The sequence below is a fragment of the Tachysurus fulvidraco genome, chromosome 6 (genome assembly GCF_022655615.1).
Source record: "Tachysurus fulvidraco isolate hzauxx_2018 chromosome 6, HZAU_PFXX_2.0, whole genome shotgun sequence".
Lineage (NCBI taxonomy): Eukaryota > Metazoa > Chordata > Actinopteri > Siluriformes > Bagridae > Tachysurus > Tachysurus fulvidraco.
Window position 1 is genome coordinate 22,893,751 of NC_062523.1, and position 20,304 is coordinate 22,914,054.

A 20,304-nucleotide genomic window follows, 5' to 3' on the forward strand; every position below is an offset into this window, starting at 1 on the left:
CTTTTCCTGTCTATCTCTAATAAAACAGACTCCTCTATCATCTTTATTTGGCCTTTCTTTGACTAAAAAAATAGAGAGATAGACATATAGAGCATTGATAGTGAACACCCTGTGTTCACTTGGCACAACAGAAATTCACCTGGACACAGTTTGGTGTGGGAGGGAATCTTGCTGTTCCAGATATTCTATTTGTTAGAAGGCTCTGGTGATATTCCATGTGATCGAAAAGTCACTTGGGAGTGAACCACTTGAAAATGAAATTCAAAATTGACCATAAAAAGACAGGCAAAGACGAGCAAGTTGTTATTTGTAACAAATTATTTTATACATATTAACTGTAAACAAGATTTTAATGATATTTTACACAAAACATTTTCTTCTAGATCTTGACACTGTAAGTTGAAATTGTTTCTGCAGAAAATGATGTACACAAATTTTTTACATCACTTCTCTCCAGTCTCACTTCTTTGAATAGAGGTGTAGTTAACTGAATGTTCTGGTAAATGCAAAAAATGTTTTATAGGCAATATCAAAGCAAATGTTCTGAAGTCTAAACCACTTCGGATGATGCATTTAACATGATCCCCCTAAAATGGATATGTCTCTGACTGTGTGTTTCTTAATTTTGAGATTTTTCTTCACTGTACTTGAATCACACTTTTTTTTGTTGTTTTTTTTTTTTTACTTGTCATACCACAGTCTCCATGGAGATTTAGCACAAGGACCATGAGTGATGAAACTAATGAAACATTGCTGCCTTCTACTGGCCAGTAGATAAAGTGACACTGGAATCACTAGTAATAAGATAAGGTAATTCTTGTATTACTGAGAGAGAGAGAGAGAGAGAGAGAGAGAGAGAGAGAGAGAGAGAGAGAGAGAGAGAGAGAGAGAGAGAGAGAGAGAGAGAGAGAGAGAGAGAGAAATGCCTGGAACATGGTTACTGCACTGGTTACTGCACATGAAACATAATTAATATTTGTTTATATATTTAATATTTTTTATACAAACCGTTCTTTCTGAGTTACCAGGCAGCACCAAATATACACAAACGGCATGAAAAACAATACATTTATTAAAATTTATAAAATTTACCTGAAAATAAACTGTTTGATTAGAATAGCTCGCTCCCTCTGGATAAAGGTGTCTGTCTAAACACTGTAAATGTTCTTTATTGCTAAGGCATTAAAGAAGTTAGAGGGACAGGCTGGACATCTAAGGAGTGCAAGCAACGTAAAGTGAAAGAGTGAGAGTCTTGTATTACAATATAGAAGGACTAATGAAGTTTTAGTTTTTTGTTTCAGAACAGGTTCAAATTTAATGTGAAGCTAATGAATAAAATATAAAGGTTTATCCTAGCTGTGCAATTTGAACGAATCATTACCCACTTAGAGAATACATTATAGTCAGCTAGTGACTGATGTGTTTGTGTGTTTTCAGGGTATTGACTTACACTTATTAAATGTCAAACTCTATATACTCTACAAAGCTAAAAAAATATAAAGCAAATTCAGTTTTAAAGAGACTAGTTGGTAGAATAGTCTTTCGGTATAATCAGAGTCTATTGATGAAAGAAGGCATATTATTACTTGCATTTATTTTACATAAATGCAATTAGCAGGTAGCAGATTTAAGAGTGCTTGTGGGAGTGCTGTTGTGAATACTTTGTGAGGGAGCTGAGAGAGAGTCAGACAGATGGTCTGGGTGAACAGGCTCGCCCAGGCTCAAACAGTCAGGGATCATTTGGTTCCTCTGAAAGGACAACTAATCTATATACAAAATAACCCCCTGTTCCATTTATACACACATCCAGGCGATATATAGACTGTGTGAGTGCAACAGGAACATATCAGCCTGTTTTAAACATGGGCAGACTCATGTGAAGTATCACATAACCTGCAGAAATAGCTGGACAGAAATAGTTGAACATAGCATCATAGCATTGTTTTATATAAAATATGTATATAAGCTTATTGGAGTGTATGTAAGCACACAGGAATGAAATGCTGTGCAAAGGGTTATGCTGGTTATCTAAAGGGATAAGAAGGAAAAAAAAAACAACCAGTAGGAAGAGAATTGGCAGAGACAGCAAGTGATCACAGCCACAATTATGTTTGTATTATTCCTAAATTACCTTTCAGTACAACTTTAATGATGAAGAAAGCTATGTCATAAAAATAAATAAAGGGTACATGAAAAGCTCACAAAGTAAATCCCAATGCTTTAGTGATAATAAAGTATATTTAATTAATCACTCACACTATTATTCCAATGGACAGACTTCTCTGAGTGTTTTTTGTTATATGCTTCTTTTAAAAGTGATAATTCTGACAACCATTAACTGAAAAAAATATGCAGTAATTTCTTACTCAAATGATACAGTATCTAATCTTAATACAATATAAACATACAAATAAATTAGAAAGAGCATACTGTTAAATTACCTTTTACACAGCTTTGTGTTTCAGAGTGAAAGCACAGAGACTTCCATAATAGTCCATGATTAGGTAATAAGATGTGAAGCAAACCAGAGCGGCAGTGAAAAATTAATAGAATTAGAGGTTAAACACGAGCTGGCCTACTGCATTAGCAGGTGAGATTGTTGTCAGGAAGCCAGAAGCCAAATGCCATTAGTTTTTCCCTGCATTAGCTTATTCATTGTGTTCCTGTTGCATGAATTGCAGACACAGGGACACAGAGGATTTCCCTCCAAACAAGACAAAGCTATTGTTAGACATTTTTTGCTAAAGGATATCCAAAATCTTTTTAGGAATTAAGCAAATAAACACGCAAACCACACACTGTTCTGTGTGTAATAATGAATGAATAACTATGTAACAATGATCTTATACTAAACATGTGATGAATCTTGTTCACTTGCCATTGCCGAATTTTAAATGATAACAATCCATATAACACACACACACACACACACACACACACACACACACACACACACACACACACACACACACACACACACACCCAGCGAGAGTCTGGTGTGTTATGTATAATTAAATTCCATTATTTTAAATGTTCCCATAAAGTTTGTGATCATGTATATGTTTGTTGTGAATAAAAACTCTCTAGTATTATTATTATTATCATGTACTGTATTTTAAGAATGGATGGATGGATGGATGGATGGATGGATGGATGGATGGATGAAATGTTATTGTGCATCAGATTGGGTACAGAGGACTACAGCGGACAGGCTACAGAGGACACACTGGACATTAAGTTTTGTTTTTCCCCCCAATAATTAAAGGTTTCTGTATGATTTTATGGATTACATTGCTGCAACGTGATTGGCTGGTTGGATAACTGCACAAACAAGGAAGCTTACCTGTGCTTACCTGAAATCTCTGTTATTGAGTTATTAGTAGAAATCAAGATCTGTTAATCATTCAGTTGCAGCCTGAATACTGAGGTATATGCAGCTCAGTAAATACAGAACTGTTCTGAAAAATCAAACTTGGTCAATGGAGCAGTACTGAGGATGAATTTGATCTCAGACGGTCACGGTTCATTTGTCGGCGGATGCCATTGTGCATGTCGGTGCGTGTCAGGAGCGCGTGGGAAACTTTGGGCGATGGGAATATAACAATGCGCTTTAACGTGCTGGACTGGTGCGGAAAATAAAAGGCACGAGGATTCATCGAGTCAAGGCGGTGGAGTTAATGCGAGGGTTGTTACAGTTCAAACGCACAGTGACTGTAAATAAGCGGAACAAGAAACGGACCGAGAAGCAGGGCGAGACATCGCGATTCATCGCGGCGCATTGTGATGACGGTACAATGTTTCATTCACAAAGAGTCACGATAAAGCGTTTACATTTTTATGAATGATTTCAAGGCTTCGGTCCTTGTCGAGTTTGTTTGTGCGCGTGCTTTTTCTATGTAGTCGGTAGATCGTGTAGTCCGTCAGGGTTCAGTTTATCTGGATATGGATCAGCGAGTATTAAAAAGCATGGGAATAAAAAGGACGTACGCTTTCTTAAACTTGTGGAGAACTGTTCGCATCGTGCTAACAGCCCTTAAGCTCATTTTCGCAATTTAGTCGCGTATATACTTTATATTGGTTTAAAGGTTTGTGAATTCATCCTATTTATATCCGTGTATTTAATTTGTGGTTGTAAAGCTAAAGACGAGACATAATTAAATGTAGGCTACATATGTTTGCAGATTGCGTCGGATTAGTGATGGGAAATGACGAGACTGTAGGGCGTGATTTGCTCGCACGTGCAGGTGTTAAGGAAAGGTGTGTCTGGGTCCAGGAAGTGTGTGTTTACTTTTATTTTTATTTATTTATTTATTTATTTATTTTTATTTTTTTGCTGCAACTGTTGTTTCCTGGTAACTGGTGCTACATGGTTATTGAGTAGTGTAAACCTTTTTCTAATGAGCAGTATATAGGAAATATTATTTTAAAATACATACTCATGTATAAGTAGCCTGTGCTTGAGAGCAAGAGCAGGATTTCAATAGTGGAACAAGGAATATACTTGGCTATTCAGCTGTTCAGTGAAACACCTTTCTGTTTAATAAACTCTGGTGTATTGTACGTGCATGTGAGATATATTTAGCGCAAAGATCTACAGGCCTTCTTCGCTTCCTCTTCTGATGCAATCCAGAGAAAAGGGAATGATGGAAGCTTTGGCATGCCTATCTAAAGAAACTTTGACCCCAAAACAAGTCTCTCTCTCTCTCTCTCTCTCTCTCTCTCTCTCTCTCTCTCTCTCTCTCTCTCTCTCTCTCTCTCTCTCGCCCATGCTTCTTCATGCCCTGACATGCCAGGAACTGGAGGGGAGGAGATAAAGGAGAACAAGAAAAACCGGTGAGCAGCTGTGTGGCAGAGAGTGTGTGAAAGAAACAGAAGAGTCCAATCCTGTCAGCATAACTCCAGAGACGTGCTAGGAGAAATAAGGGAGACCCACTCTCCTGGTGTAAACCAGTACAAAAAATAAACAAATAAATAATAGAAGAAACTAATGGGACATTAACAAGGAACAGAATTTGGAGGCACAGAGCTCATCTGAGATCAAGTAAGACCTTGTACCTTCTTTTATTTTGTTTAATTCTCTTTCATTCTCTCAGTTCATTTCAGTTTTTTGCCGTTATAGCCAGCTTAATTGATGTGACTATATTCTTTCTTGATGATTATCTTGTATTGTTTTCAGCTTGAAGTGAGACATAAGTTGGATTCACCTATAGAAAGTGAAACCATTTTCATTCATTTGATATGAAGTAAGCAGGCTACTGTACAAGAATATTTAGATTTATTTTATTTTTTAAAATTTTTTGTCCTTTTAACAGAAGAGATGACAACTAGGTCCTAACTAAAGCAGAATTCAAATTCACCTTCAGCCAGACACCATCCAAGGATTTTCTTTCTTGGAAGAAATTTCACTATATGACTTCAGCATAATTCAGCACCGTGTGATTATCAATACAAAATGACAGAAAGATGAACTGAAGAATTTTTTTTTTACCTTTGGACATTGTACATTGTGCAGCTTGAATTGTAGTATGGGGAAAAGTCTATCCACAGGCCTGACACCTTTTTTCTGGGCCAGATGAGGGGCTGCAGGCCAAGCTTGCTGCAGGGCCGACGGTTCCACTGTCGGGAATGGGCCCTGGAGAAGGTAAAGAGATACCTTGATGCAAGGAATCATGTCAAAAGGGCACAAGACTCATTCCATCCCCCATCAGGTGTCCTGGTAATGGGGGGACCTGGTTCAGGTAAGACAGCCTTCTGCACAGAGTTGGTATGGCCCCAATCAGAAGCAGGGAAAGCAAGCAGGCTGGCATCACGGTGCTTGGCTTGGCACTACTGTCAACGGGACGATGCAGACAGCATAGAAGTTTGGAGATTTGTACTGGGCCTGGTGGAGCAGCTATGCAAGAGCCCTTTATTGGCACCGAACTATGGCAACCTTTTGACCAATCCTGCTGTTGCTACCAGCCTAGATCCTCTTCACTGTCAACGTGACCCAGATGACACCTTTAAGAGGTGAGTGCTTCAGATTTGTTTTCTATCTTGCTTTCATAATGCTTCGGGGGTAGACATTGAAAAAATGTACACAAAATCATCCATCACTTACTTGAAGCCTGTGTCAAAGGAGAAACAAGCTTTTTTAGGTTTGTGTATTCTGTAAGCACACAAACATTTAATCTCGTATTTATATTGACATTTGTACTTGAAAAGTTTAATTTCTCTCTTTTAGACCCTGCTTTTCATTTTGACCATTTTGTCCAACTTTCAAAGAACACGATTTTCTGTCTGCTGTGGTCGTTTGCTTCTAAGAAGTCCTGTCATGTCTCTAGCTTCATCTGACAGTGCCTGTTAGTCATGTCAGTGAAATCACACATTAAAGACTTCCTTAATATTTCTAAATTGTAACCAAATAATTTGCCATTTCTACACACAGACCTTAGACAATGTTAGTACTTGGTGTTATCAAGGTTTTGTATCTTTGCATATGTTTTGAAGATATTTGATTTTTTTAATGATTTAATCAACCTTTTGTTACATTAGTCTCTCAAATAATTATTAATTTTGATTCTTATTTCATCTTAACGGCTGTTTTTTGTATTTTTCTGAAGATTAATGAAGCACTACCCTGTCCTGTAGCAATTTGTCGGTACATCTGGGCTTAATCCTACTTGTGCTCCCTTTTCCTTGTCTATTCTCTTGAACCATGGCATTATTTGATACCCCATTGAATGGTATTCTTTATGTCAAAGACAGGAAAGGGGTGATTGTTCTGCTTCTCTGGCACTTATATTTATTTGTTTATTCCCTTAACGTAATAATGCTCTCTATTCAAAGCAGTCACAATAGGCTTTAGAAGGCATGAATGGCAGTTGCTATTTATGACCCTTTTAGGGGGAAAACATAAGACTGAAAAAAATGTGTCCCTGCTATGTCATGTTGGGTCTAGTTGGTGAGGTCGCCACTGCTATGCATTTGTCACTTTTCTTCTATTCTTTCTCTCTGTTTCTTGCTTGGCATTTAGCGAGCTTTTGCACATTGCTACCATTAGATTACCCTGTTTGCTTATGTCAAAGCTGAGGATCTTACATTCTACACACCCCTCACACCACCATTTACAAACTGCTGAGCTCTTTTTTGAAGCACACAAGCAGGATAATGTGTCTGTATAAATGAGAAAGAGAATAGCTCATTGGAGGACTGTCTAAAGGTGTGTAAACTTGGCTTCCTGGGGGGTCTAGCTACTAAACCTGTTAACACAGAGTTAAAAAAAATCATGGAGGCCAGTTACTATAGCAAGTTGTGAAACTATGTTGAAAAAAACATCTGAAACGAACTGATAGGTTTACTTAAAATATACTAGGTTTTAATCTTCAACAATCAGCTCAACATGCCCTTAACAGTTGTCAGAGGGGATGTGCGTCTTTAATAGAGAGGATTCAGAAGACCCTTAGAGTATACACAGATCATATTTTACACCTGCCATCATTTATACAAACAAGATTAATTACTCATAACCTTGCTCTTACTGACACAGGAAACTTACATCAGAATGTGAAAATGTAATTTATGTAAATTTTTTTGCAACACTATCATAAAATAGTGTTCGAACCAAAGCTTTTTAATGACATGAAATATAGTGAAGTCCTATTGTTTTTGACTTAACAGGGATGGGTAACAATTTGTGAGCTCACCCATTCGACTTAAAGAATTATAATGGGCAAACACTGAGCTAACAGTTCAAAAGTTTATCATATTATAACATAAAGTAAATGGTTTGCTCACTGCATTTAAAATATAGTGAAATTTGAATTCTTGAAGACAGAGTAAATGTTGTTCCCATTCTGTGATTACTTCTTCCTTGAACTTGAGCTCGAACCTGCGTGTCGAGTGGCTAAAATCAGTTACAAATAAAACCCATCATTTTAGTCCTGCAAATGGCATCGACATGATAAGCGGCTAGGTAGAGGTTAAACATGAGGTTCAAAAAGCTTTAAAAAGACATTCTGTTCTCTGATATAGCCAGCCTTTTAACCTTCATCCTTCAATGAAAGTGCATAATATTTGATCTAGGATACTTAAAGTACTTGTATACAAAGTATTGCATTTTTGTATTGCATACTTGTATTACATTTTAATTTGCTGTGCTATTTCTTCTAATAACATAGTTTCTAAAAAAAATTCTATTTTGGAAGACTAGACAATTTGGACTGTTAAAATTGTTGTGGCAAACCATTTTAAGCCATTAGGCCATTACACTCACTGAGCACTTTGTCAAGAACACCTGTACACCTGCATATTCATGTAGTTAATCATCTAATCATGAGTCAGCAGTGCAGTGCATAAAATCATACAGCTACGAGCCAGTAGCTTCACGTAATGTTCATGTCAACCATCAGAGAGGAAGAAAATGTGATCTCAATGATTTTGACTGTGGTATGATTATTGGTGATTGTTATAGAATTTTAACATCCAGTGAGAGACAGTTCTGTAGATGTAAGCGCCTTATTGAAGACGGAGGTCAGTGGAGGCCAGAATGGTACAAGCTGTCAAAAAGACTACATTACCATAACCATATCAGACAGAACCATACAAAACCATATCAGAAAGCTAACTATTTCAAACTACAACAGCAGAAGCCTTCAACACTTCTGTCAACCAAGAACAGAAAGCTGCAGCGGGCACAGGCTCACCAAGACTGAACAAAACTATCATGACCAAAATCTCAAAAGATTGTTTCTAACATCTTATGGAATCCATATTATGAAGAAATGAAAGCCACCTAATGCCACTAGTTGGTATTTAGTATTAGTAGTGTTCCTAATACTAACTAGTGGTTGTAACAAATGTATAAAATAAATCAGTCACATTACCAAGAACATCAAATATTAACTAGATTTGTAAAGTTTGTGCATTTTATGGTAATTTCTTATTTTGGGGGTGGGGCTGCACATGACATCATGTGATGTCATCCATATACCCATGGCACAGTTCCCCTCATTGTGCTGAGTGTTTTGTTATAGCACGTGTTCATTTTGTGGTCATCTTTTTGTTTTGGGGCAGGGCTGCAGGTGACAGCATGTGACGTCATCCAAATACACGTGAGGAAGTTCATCTCATTGTTCTGAGTGTTTTGATATGTCACATCAATGTTGTGAAAGGTTTATTGATTTTGCATATATTGGGGTGGGGATGTGGGAAAACCAAAAAGGCCAGTCGATACACCAATTTAAAACTATCACCCTTAAGAAGCTGGCCGAGTTATAAACCTCTAAAATGTATAATGGGTGTCTAGGGCAAAAAGGGCCGTTAGAAAAGTAATAGCAACAAACATCAGACCAGGGTCTATGACGTATCCGATTTTGGTGCATGTGGCTCGAAATCCCTAGAAAGAGTACAATTAATATATTTTTGTCTAAGAAGAATAAGCAAAACAGACTGTTGGTTTCTACAAGCCAACATAAAGGTGAATGAGACAAAAACAGGCCAAATTATTATTTGAAATTTTCGAACGAATGTTTACTTTCTGCCTCGATGCTCGATGACCCCTGAGATAGGCACAGGCTCCCCGTGACCCGAGAAGTTCGGATACACGGTAGAAAATGAATGAATGAATGAATGAATGTTTACTTTCTTGTTTATCGTCCCTATTGACTGTTTTAGTTCAGTTCTGTTTGTCCTTTATTATCCTCTATGAATTGGCTTATTAAGCCAGTCCCTACTGAACCACTGCCGAGATGGTTATCCAAGGTTTATTCCTGCTCCACTGTCCTTAGCCATATGTAACCTCATGATCAAAGTGCATACCCTACTAAGGACCTGAAAAGCTCTTTGAAACAGAGCATGATTTTTTTTTTTTTTTTTTTTATCATAATGTGTCAGTTATTGTGCATAATGTAAACAAACTTATTTTGGACCAAACCAAAGTTCCAATATCCTGTCAGATCTGCAATTACTGTACAGTATTATGGAATATTCAATACAGTGTGAACTGTTAATAGGAGATAAACCCGTCTTAGCCTAGCAGCTTGTACAGACAAATGGCAAGAATTGATTACAGTGAACCCACATGATTGCAATGAATGGTAATTATTATGATTCAGAAGCACAGTTGTTAATTTTGCAACCTGACATTATTTTCTCAACTTTATTCAAGCTAAAGTCTGACATCTTCAAATGTGCTTGAAATTCAGTATTTTAAGTATTTCATAGTTTGCTGTGTGATTCAAATGGCTATGAATATTGAATGTTGATTGATGTGTCTGCTCTTTACTTTAAGAGCAGCATGCTCACAGGTTCTGTGCCAACCTCTTATCCTCTAGCATGCATGAAGACACAGGAAATCTCTGAGCTTCCATAGCACTGACTCACTATGCCACATGAGCCACACCTCAGTCCAGAAAAGAGGAGGATGAGACATGTGTAGGGAGTGTGAAAGAGAGAGGCGGATGCGGCCTGAGAGATGGTGTTAAAGTGAAAGGAAGGCTTTTTTCCCAGTTCACTTCCTGCCCTGACATGATTTTCATTCTTGTATGGTCCCTTATATTTGTTCCTGTTCCTGTACTCATTACCCAATCTGTCTCTGTTTTTCTTCACTCCCCTGTTTTCCTTCGATGCTTCCATTTCCTCCCCTGCTTTATTTCCTCCCCTGCTTATGCTCTGTTTTGAAATCAAATGTGGGGAAATTGGTGTTTTGGATTTCTGATTACAAAAGCTTCCAGTGGTTCCATATTGAAATGATAATGCATATACTGTAAAAATTGCTGAGCTTGAGAAGCTAATGTTTCTTCTGCAATTAGATTTTGTGATTAAGCGTTTACCATTAGACAGAACTGTTCCTGTTCCTAGATCCCCACTTCCTTCTCACTCTTTGTTTTCTCATCTTACATTTTTTTCACAACACCCACATTCTTAATTAAATACAAATGTGTTCTGTGAGATTACCAGTGATGCATTTAAAAATTCAAGACTGATATGAGGGATTGGAATGTGGCTCAGCTTTATAAAGTATTAAAATGCAGTAACTGTAGGCAGTGCCTGTAAATATATGGAAACAGCTCATTAAAATGAGTAATAAGAATGCATGTGAATGTAATGTAAAGATGGTAAATAAATAAAAAAAATAAGATATTTAAATGCTACATTTTTGTTAAACTAACTCCCCCATTCTCTTGTTTATATCAGGGCAGTATTGGAGACCCTGCATTCCTTGCCCTCTCCATCTGAGAGTCTTTACATAGTGGTAGATTCTCTGGATTCTGGCTGTGGTGGGACTGTTGGAGTTGGTGAAAGCCTGACAACAGGGACTACAGGTACTCAGAGTACTTCAATAGCAGAGCTCCTACACAGACACTACCAATACTTGCCACCGTGGATTATCCTGGTCTGTTCTGCCCGCAGACAGAATAAGGCTGTATGCAAGATGTTCTCGGGTATGTTCTTTTTTCCATCATACAGTAAAGTATAGCATGATTTTCACTAAGTACCAGCACTGAATGGCAACCCACCTTAATCAGATATCATAACATTCAAGGATATATGGATGAAGCTATAAGATAGAACAGAACAATCAACCATTTGGGTGATAAATCTTTCTAGAAACATTTTAGAATGAATAAATAAGAATGAAACTGTCAAAACAAAACATTACATATTTATTAGTGTATACTCTTTAATGTTTCAGAATTATTTTATTCATTTATTAGCAGGAATATGTTGACATGTTTACTTTTTATTTAACTTGGTTTTACATGTCCTAACCATGACCTCAGTATTGTGTGCCATCTTGTGAATCGTTTTAATTTAGTTATTTAACCTTAGTGTGCACACTGGGCCATGATTTTCAAAGGAAAAAATATATTTGAGTAGGATTTTTGTTTACTGGTTTAAAGGTTTTTTTTTAAAATTCAGTAATACTGCACTACATTATTTTGCTTCTCACAGTGCATGTCTACATGTACATGCTAAAATGTCTTTATGTATATTTTATTCATTTCTTTAGTGCTTAAGCATGGACTTTACATTTGTAGTAACTCTGACAAAGAAAGAACTGTAAGAAAACTGAGTAGCCTTTTATCATTTCATTGTTTACGTATTCAGTTATTACGTATATCTGCTCTTTGTCATTCGTCCATCATGACAAATCTCTCTCATTTTTGTTCTGCAGGTTTTCGAAAGCTATGTCTAGATGACTTGCGGAAACCTTTGGCTGTACAAGATGTTCAGCATTATATTCTACGGAGGCTAGATCAGGAGGGGACCCTGCGGCGGCAGCTCACACCAGAGACAGCTGACATGCTTAATTTGCTCCATATCAAGAGTGGTGGCTGCTTTCTGTTCCTTGAGCGAGTGCTGGATGGTGTAGCAAGTGGTTTAGTAGGGCTCAGAGAAATCCGAGACATACCAGGTACACTAAATGGTCTCTATCTATGGCTCTGTCAGCGACTTTTTCCCCGTAGACTCTTTGTCCACGTTAGGCACATACTAAACATTATTCTTGCCACCCCACGACCCCTTAATCTTGAGGAAATCTTCAGTGCTGCACAAACTAGGGATGCCTGCTTAGTACACGAGGACTTTCAGTCACAAATGCATGCCCTCAAAGCACTGATAGTAGATGGGCCAGAGGGGAGTAAGATCTTGTTCCATGGTAGTTTTGCAGAGTGGTTAACTGATGTGAAGTACTGTACACAAAAGTTTCTGTGCAGTACTAAAGATGGTCATCTTTCACTTGCCATGTCCCTATCATTGAGATCTAAAAGCCTTAAGACAGAAGAGGTATGCCAAATGGGCCATCACCTCCTCAACAGTGGAATACATTCAGGCGAGCCATCATTGCTGGCACTATGGATGCTTTGGAATGGAGTTCCTACTCTTGGGAACTGTGGGAAGGGTCCATCTGCTACTTTCTTTCAACATTATATTTCCATGCAAACACCTGTGCTGGTTCAACAGGATGTGCTTCAGCTTCTGATGAAAAGTGGTGTTTTCCCCCCTACCTGTTCACCAGACAATGGTCCTAGTGTGGGTGTACACTGTGTGGGTAAAGGGAGAGCAATAGTAAGAAGGGCACTGCAAAGAGAGGACTCAGTGCGAGCTCTTCTGGATAGTGGGGTTAATGTAAACAGGACAGATCCATCAGATGGACGAACTCTGCTCTCTACTGCAGCTCACAACGGGCTTGCAGATATAACTGCATTACTACTGTGTCGTGGAGCAGACCCTTCTCTAAGTGACAACCAAGGACAAACACCTCTAACGCTTGCAGCCAGGCAGGGCCATGTAGGTGTACTTCAGGTTATTCTTGACTGGGTTCAGGATCAAGAGTATGGCATGGTGCGAACATTGATGGAGCACGCAGATGGTGAAGGATGGACAGCTCTAAGATCAGCCTCATGGGGGGGTCATAAGGAAGCAGTGAAGATACTACTAGAAGCAGGAGCAGAGGTAGATGGTTGTGATCCTGATGGGCGCACAGCTTTACGAGCTGCTGCCTGGGGGGGACATGAGGAGATTTTGCTGACTCTCATTGGCCATGGTGCTACAGTTGATAAGAGGGACAACGAAGGCCGTACTCCACTCATTGCTGCTGCCTATATGGGGCAAAAGGAGGCAGTAGAGATATTGCTGGATGCTGGTGCAGAAGTGGATCTGGCAGATGGGGATGGACGTACTGCACTCTCAGTAGCTGCACTGTGTGTGCCATCAGCAGCAGGCGGGCGAGGACATATAGAGGTTGTGGGACTGTTGCTGGAAAGGGGTGCTGATCCAGAGCATAAGGACAAAGATGGTATGACACCATTACTCCTTGCCTCCTATGAGGGACATGAGGAAGTTGTAGAGCTTCTTCTGGAGGCTGGGGCTGATGTGGATGTGAGTGCTGGAACCTACCCCTCTGCTATCACACCACTTCTTGCAGCTGCAGCCATGGGCCATGCAGGCACTGTGAATCGAATGCTATTTTGGGGTGCAGCAGTAGATGGAATTGATGGAGAAGGTCGCACAGCACTCTGCTTAGCTGCCGCTAAGGGCAGTGTAGAAGTTGTGAGAGCCCTACTGGATCGGGGCCTGGATGAGAATCACAAAGATGATTTGGGCTGGACACCACTGCATGCAGCTGCCTGTGAGGGCCACAAGAGTATTTGTACTGTACTCACAGAGCAAGGTAGTATGGCTAGAGTTGGTGAATTGGATGTGGAGGGCCGGATACCACTCATTCTAGCAGCACAGGAAGGTCATTGCAGTACAGTTAGACTCTTGCTTGATCGTAAATCACCTATTGATCATAGAGGGTATAATGGACATTCTGCTCTCAGTGCAGCTGCTCTGCAAGGGCATGGGGAGGTGGTAGAACTGCTCTTGAGACGTGGAGCTGACAGTGATGTTCGAGATGCAGAAGGAAGACCTCTTCTGTACTTGCTAATTCTGGAAGGCTGTTTAGATATAGCCACCTTGCTCATAGAGAAAGGGGGTGTTCCACTAGAATCAAGAGATGCGGAGGGCCGCACAGCACTACATGTAGCAGCTTGGCAAGGTGACCTAGATGGTATTGAACTGTTGCTCAGACATGGTGCGGACCCTAATGCACTGGACTCAGAGGGTCGACCACCACTGCACTCTGTAGCATGGAGAGGGCACATGAGTGCTGGGAGATTGCTGCTCAGATCTAGAGGCATAAATGTTAATCTAGCTTGCAAAAAACAAGGTGCCACAGCACTCAGTATTTCTGCTCAGGAGGGACACACTGAAATTGTGGCCATGCTTTTGGAAAATGGTGCTGAACCAGATCTTGTGGATCACTATGGCCGCAGTCCAGTAAAAGTTGCAGGAAAGAGAGGTAATTTTACAATTGTCCGCCTACTCGAAAGCTATGGAGCAAAGCCATTCCTTGGACACCTACCTTCACTCTGTGAAACTCCAGGCACCTCCCATTCCTCCATACTGAAAACTCAGGTTTCCATCTGCTCTGTTGAGGGCTCTGTAAATGGTGGCCCAGCAACTTTCTCCAGCTCATCAAACTCTTTGTCAGCCTCTTGCTCACCTGCTTCTACAGCTGAAAGATTTAATTCAGTTCTTGGTTCTCAGACATCTTCCTCCACATGCCACTCTCTGGCCACAGTACAGACCGTGCCTGCAGACACCTTAAGCTTCACACAGCAGATTCAGCAGCACTCACTACCCCGCTGCCGCAGTCGGCCATCCACCTTACCTTTACATGACTTAAACCATTCTAGCCTACAAAAAATCACTGCAAGGAACAAGCAGAAAACAGTTTCCAAAGATAACCCTATCAATGCACAATGCACAGTTCTTGAACTACAGGACTTGCATGTTTCCCTCAAAGGTCTTGGGTCTCCACAAACTGTTGACTACATCTTGAAGCCCCATACTCCTCACTTGATTGAGAATGAGTTAGAAAACAGTCCCCTGAAATTTGGAAGTTGCAAGTGGAACTCAGTAATATTGTCTCTAGGGTTGACGCCAAACCAAGAGGGGGCTATTAGACAGCCAATAAATAGAGACAGTCCACCTTTGGGTTATCTCCCCATTCATCTTCAGTCTCATGCACAAAAAGAGAGCTGGGATGGCTTTAAAAAAACAACAATGTCCCCAACATTTGACCTGTCATCGATCTCTCCACATGGTGCCTTACTAGAAGAATCTGTGTTCATCACAACCACAGACCCTCAGCTTAACCTCAAACAGGCCATTAAATTGCAGTTTGAGGGGCCAACCAGCGCAGCACTTTACAAGCGGGAAACACCACTCTAAAGTAAGGGCATATTATTTTTATATGAGTATAGAAAAAAAGTCATTTTGAAAATGAATGGGAAAAATTAACAGATTCAAAGTAATTACTAATTAAAAAGTTAGAGACACTTTGCTCTCCACACTATACTAGCAGAGAATGTCTGGAATGCTAATGACATCTTTGTCTTTTGTAGGAAACCCATGATAATTAGGAGATCAAGGGGGAGAGGGTGCTGTGGCTGTAAGGCACTCTGCGTAGTGGAGAACCAAATATGAAATGAGGCCAGCATACCAAACACAAAATATCCTTTGACTCCCTTAAAAATATGGGGTAAAGTAGCAGCAAAGGAGAGGCAAAGAACTAATGAACTTCAAAGGGCCTATGCTGTGTACTTTCTGGATATTTTTATGATCACAATCACAATGGAGAACAGCTTGCTCCCCCTCACTCAAACACTCACACAATCACAGGAAATAATCTTACATACACAACATGGGAATAAGGTTGCATACAGGAAAATGTTGTTACATATGTGGTCAAAGAAAACGAATGAAAATGAAGATATTCTTAATATATAGTAAAGTTGTTTATTTGCACACTTACAACATGGATTTATACAGTATAATGGCTCAAATGGCTCAAGGTAAAGCCTGAATAGTGTATTCATAGTATATGCATAGTAAAGTGTGTCTCATAGGTTCAGCATCATATGGTTTATTTTTATAGTCTATGAAGTACCTGAACAAGGACAAACCAATCCAAACAATTCAACAAATAGATCAAAGTGAAATATAATACATTGAGAAGGTTCTACAACTGAAAGCATATATATTGCTGTTTTTATATTTTCTCCTATGATGCTGGACGTATGGGGTACCCTTTATAATAAAGCACCTTTAACACATTCTTTTTCTTTTTGTACAAAATAATGTGATAGAGAACAATGATAGAGAAGACCATTAATTTATCTGGCATGCACCTCAGTCTAATTTTGTCTTAATGACATTTTCAGAAAATAATTATCATGCATCAACTCACCAAAAATAGTATGACCATTTTTATCTGTTTAAACTTTGCATTTCTTTTCAGAAATATTAGGTCATCATTGATGACTATTTTATAGCTGTTACTCAGCTATATTTTAGTGATTTTGTTTTATTGTATTCATTTTGAGTACTATTATCTTTTGTGTAAACAGTGAATCAACAGACAATAATTTTGCAATACACAAACAGTTCACATGGATTAAAAGAAATGATGGATTCAATATTACAGTAGGACTGACAAACAAAATAGGTCCAAAAATCTGTATAATGGCAGGTGCCATGGACATATTAGAGAGAGGAAAAGAAGAGGTTTTATTATATTTCACATGTGTAAATATATTCTTTAATTAATAACTTTCACTGTTCTTGTTAATGGTTAATGCTAATAATTTGTCATTTTTTATGAGGATTTATGCACTGTGACAAACGTAGTGAAGGAGCAAGAACTTATCTCTTTCTCTCAAATGCAAACAAAACAGGGCCAATTAATTTTTTTTTTGCCAGTACAAAAATCAGTACAAATTTGGGTTCAGCAAAGAAATGTCAGTAAAATGTACACAAAAGTGTGTCTTATGTGTCTAATGTGCTAATATTCTGTAGTGCCTCTAAATGTACATTAAAGCTTTTACTATAACTTTTAGCTTCTGCTGTGCAAAACTTTTAAATGTTTTTCTTGTGTCCCTGTTTATTTTCAGTATGTGTGAAAATATCTGACATTCTTCTGCAAGCGTCTTTTTGTTTGTAGAATCATTGTGACACTCTCTCTTTTTCTTTTTCACAACTCAGTGAAGACTTTTATTGCCTTTCCAAAGCTTGTTACTTAAAAAGAAAAATCCCCTAAAGCAAACAGGGCAAAACAAGTCAAAATGCCACCTACACAAACATCAAGATATATACAGCTTAGAAACAGATGTTCTTAAACGTATGCAAATTGTAAACCTACCTTTAAGTACACATGTTCTAACCATTATTATGCAACAGTTAGTTCTGGTTCAGTAATTCGATTGGTTGGCAGTGTTCTAAGATTACAAGATGCTTATATTTTCTATAACCACATTGGGAAGTTTCACTCATTGTATCAGACCAACTGTTACTACAGTAGAGATAATGACAGCAGCAGCCATGGCAAATGATTCATTCTTCATGAATATCTTTTGATTTACTATAACAAAAGCTCATTTGATAAAGATGAAAAGGAAGAAGGAAAGACAGTTTCCCAGGAAGATTCTTTGAAAGCAAGAAAAAGAATGTACAAATCTGACAGTATATAAAGTGCATGTACTATAGCTTTATTGGGATCTATTTACAATAGCATAGAAAAAAACAAAAATGTGTTTGTAAAGTTACTTTACTAGTATTAAAGCATACACAATTGTGTGGTTGTACTGAATCTTGGCATGGCTGTGATTAGCTACAACACTCATTGCAATCTTGCTATAATATTGCAATACTGCTTACAAAACACCAACAGCATCCATTGTTTCAAAGACATAGTCACTTTTGATCTTATCCATATAGTGCCTTAAGTATATAAGTAATTATATAGATACATTCAAAGCAAGTAAGACTGAATGTAAAAACATATTTCTCAGGCAAATTATAACAGACCATATTGGTATTACTGTGAGCATTTGTCTTCAGCTGAAATAAATTTGCACTATGGGTAGTGTAACATAATTGGATTCCCCCATAAGACACTTTTGAAATAATTTTATGAGAATTAGGTAACCTATCCATAAAAACAATTGGGGGGATAATTGTTTTGTACCTATTCATTGATTAAAAAATAATAATAATTTGTTTTGCAGGGTCTGTGTTATTTCTGTTCAACTGTATAGTTGCTGGCACTAGGGAGGCAGTTTTAACTTTTGCCGTCAGCTATGTTTCTGTCCACAGTCTTCATTTGTTTTGCTGAATTTTTAATTATGCAACAAATTTACAATTATTATAAATGGCGACAATTTTTTTTTTAAATTCTACCTTTCACAATGTTATTATAGAGGTAATTAAGTTAAGCTATAAGGGTTTATGATGGCATTTTGTTTAATATACTGATCTGTGTTGCAATGAGCAATATGACTGCTCAATTCTAACAGCTCTATCAGTGTAAAACAGCCACCATAGAACCACAACGGACAGCCTACACTGTTGCTGTGTAGTTGCATAGTATTATGTGTGGTGCAGATATGAATATATCAAATTCCACAACATTGCTGTTTGATTTTAAACAAACAAAAAACAGATTTGAGATATTGTTCACCACGCAAAAATACGAATATAACACTAATCCTGTAAACAGAACTGACTATCACTAAAAATAACTAGAAGACATGCATTGTAATGAGCTTTTGCAATTGTCAGGGAGGTGGTCAGATTTTTGAAAGCAAATAGTTAATGGCTTGGTAAAGAGTTACGAGATGTTTATATTTAGCTACCCAAAACGCCATCTCAAGGTAGAACAGGTTAATCTGGTTTCTGTGCAGACTCTGTCCACAAACTAAGAGATTTCCATGATAGAGTTGATCTACCTGTATTTTCTTACACGTACACCCTTATCTAGTGTAGTGTGAAAGCCACTATAATACACTGTGAACTTGGTATTTGTTTGGGATAGGTAACTGTGTGAAACTGACATTCTGTTAAAGGTCAGTACACAGAAGGGGAGAAACAGAATTTTACCACTGAAAGTACCACAATGATTGTACACTTTATTGGATTTTAAAGTGTACAATCCTTTATTTTAAATTTACTACAAATATGGTAGTTCATAGGCAAAAGGATCTATTTGCTTTATCGTTGGTTGCTGCTGTGTATTTACTGCCACAAATCATTAGATATCATTTTCTATAAAGCTTCCATCCATCCTGCTTTAATGGAAACGTACAAGACATTCTATCTAGCCTAAAAGCATGCATCAGAGAAACAGCTGTGTGTATGTGTGTGTGTCGGTGTGCTGGTTAGTCATCATCTCCTGCTGTCAGTAGGAGGTTTTCAGTTTTTCAAAACTACTATTCTACAGCTTGTAGGGAAAATTCCAGAGTAGTTTGAGGCCGAGTGAAGGTTTTGGAGACCGTGCTAAAGATTCCACAGTCATTCCATAAAGTGTCACAGATTACAAAGACTCACAAATCACTAACTACATTCCTGTAATTGTTCAAACTTTGCAGATAGGGAATATTAAACACAAACACAGTGTTTCCAAATTCCATTTAATCAAACTATACCCCGCCGCCTTCAAACACACACACACAAATATATATATATATATATATATATATATATATATATATATATATATATATATATATATATATATATATATATATATATATATATACAGTAAACACATATACACACACACAAACACACGCAGCTGAAGAAGAATGTGTCTGTTTCTTATTTAGGGGGATTGCTTTCGTTGCACTGCACCATTAAAACACCACCACAACAATAAACAAGTTCCCTCCCATCCCAAAAGGATGCCTGGAAAGTATAACACCCTTTATGTGCTGTTAC

General features: G+C 38.2%; 1 protein-coding gene across 3 annotated transcripts; it reads left to right on the forward strand.

Annotated features, from left to right (window-relative positions):
* Positions 1–3,377: 3,377 nt before the first annotated feature.
* On the forward strand, positions 3,378–17,428 carry ankrd50l (ankyrin repeat domain 50-like). Of its 3 annotated transcripts, none has more exons than XM_027142144.2 (6): positions 3,378–3,789; positions 4,794–5,041; positions 5,313–6,009; positions 11,176–11,303; positions 12,158–15,763; positions 15,936–17,428. In XM_027142144.2, exons 3-5 carry the CDS (start codon positions 5,573–5,575, stop codon positions 15,760–15,762), a joined length of 4,170 nt encoding a protein of 1,389 aa, XP_026997945.2. In that variant the 5' UTR covers positions 3,378–3,789; positions 4,794–5,041; positions 5,313–5,572; the 3' UTR covers position 15,763; positions 15,936–17,428. The 3 variants fall into 3 exon arrangements, with proteins under 3 accessions (XP_026997945.2, XP_026997942.2, XP_047670946.1); XM_027142141.2 differs by having other exon boundaries at positions 3,379–3,789; positions 11,176–11,423; XM_047814990.1 differs by having other exon boundaries at positions 3,379–3,789; positions 5,573–6,009; positions 11,176–11,423.
* The last annotated feature ends 2,876 nt before the right edge of the window (positions 17,429–20,304 follow it).

Coding starts and splice junctions, on each gene's coding strand:
- ankrd50l (XM_027142141.2), top strand. CDS start 5,573: ATGAGGGGCTGCAGGCCAAGCTTGCTGCAGGGCCGACGGTTCCACTGT. Junction 6,010..11,175: donor CCAGATGACACCTTTAAGAG/GTGAGTGCTTCA, acceptor TGTTTATATCAG/GGCAGTATTGGAGACCCTGC. Junction 11,424..12,157: donor TGTATGCAAGATGTTCTCGG/GTATGTTCTTTT, acceptor TTTGTTCTGCAG/GTTTTCGAAAGCTATGTCTA.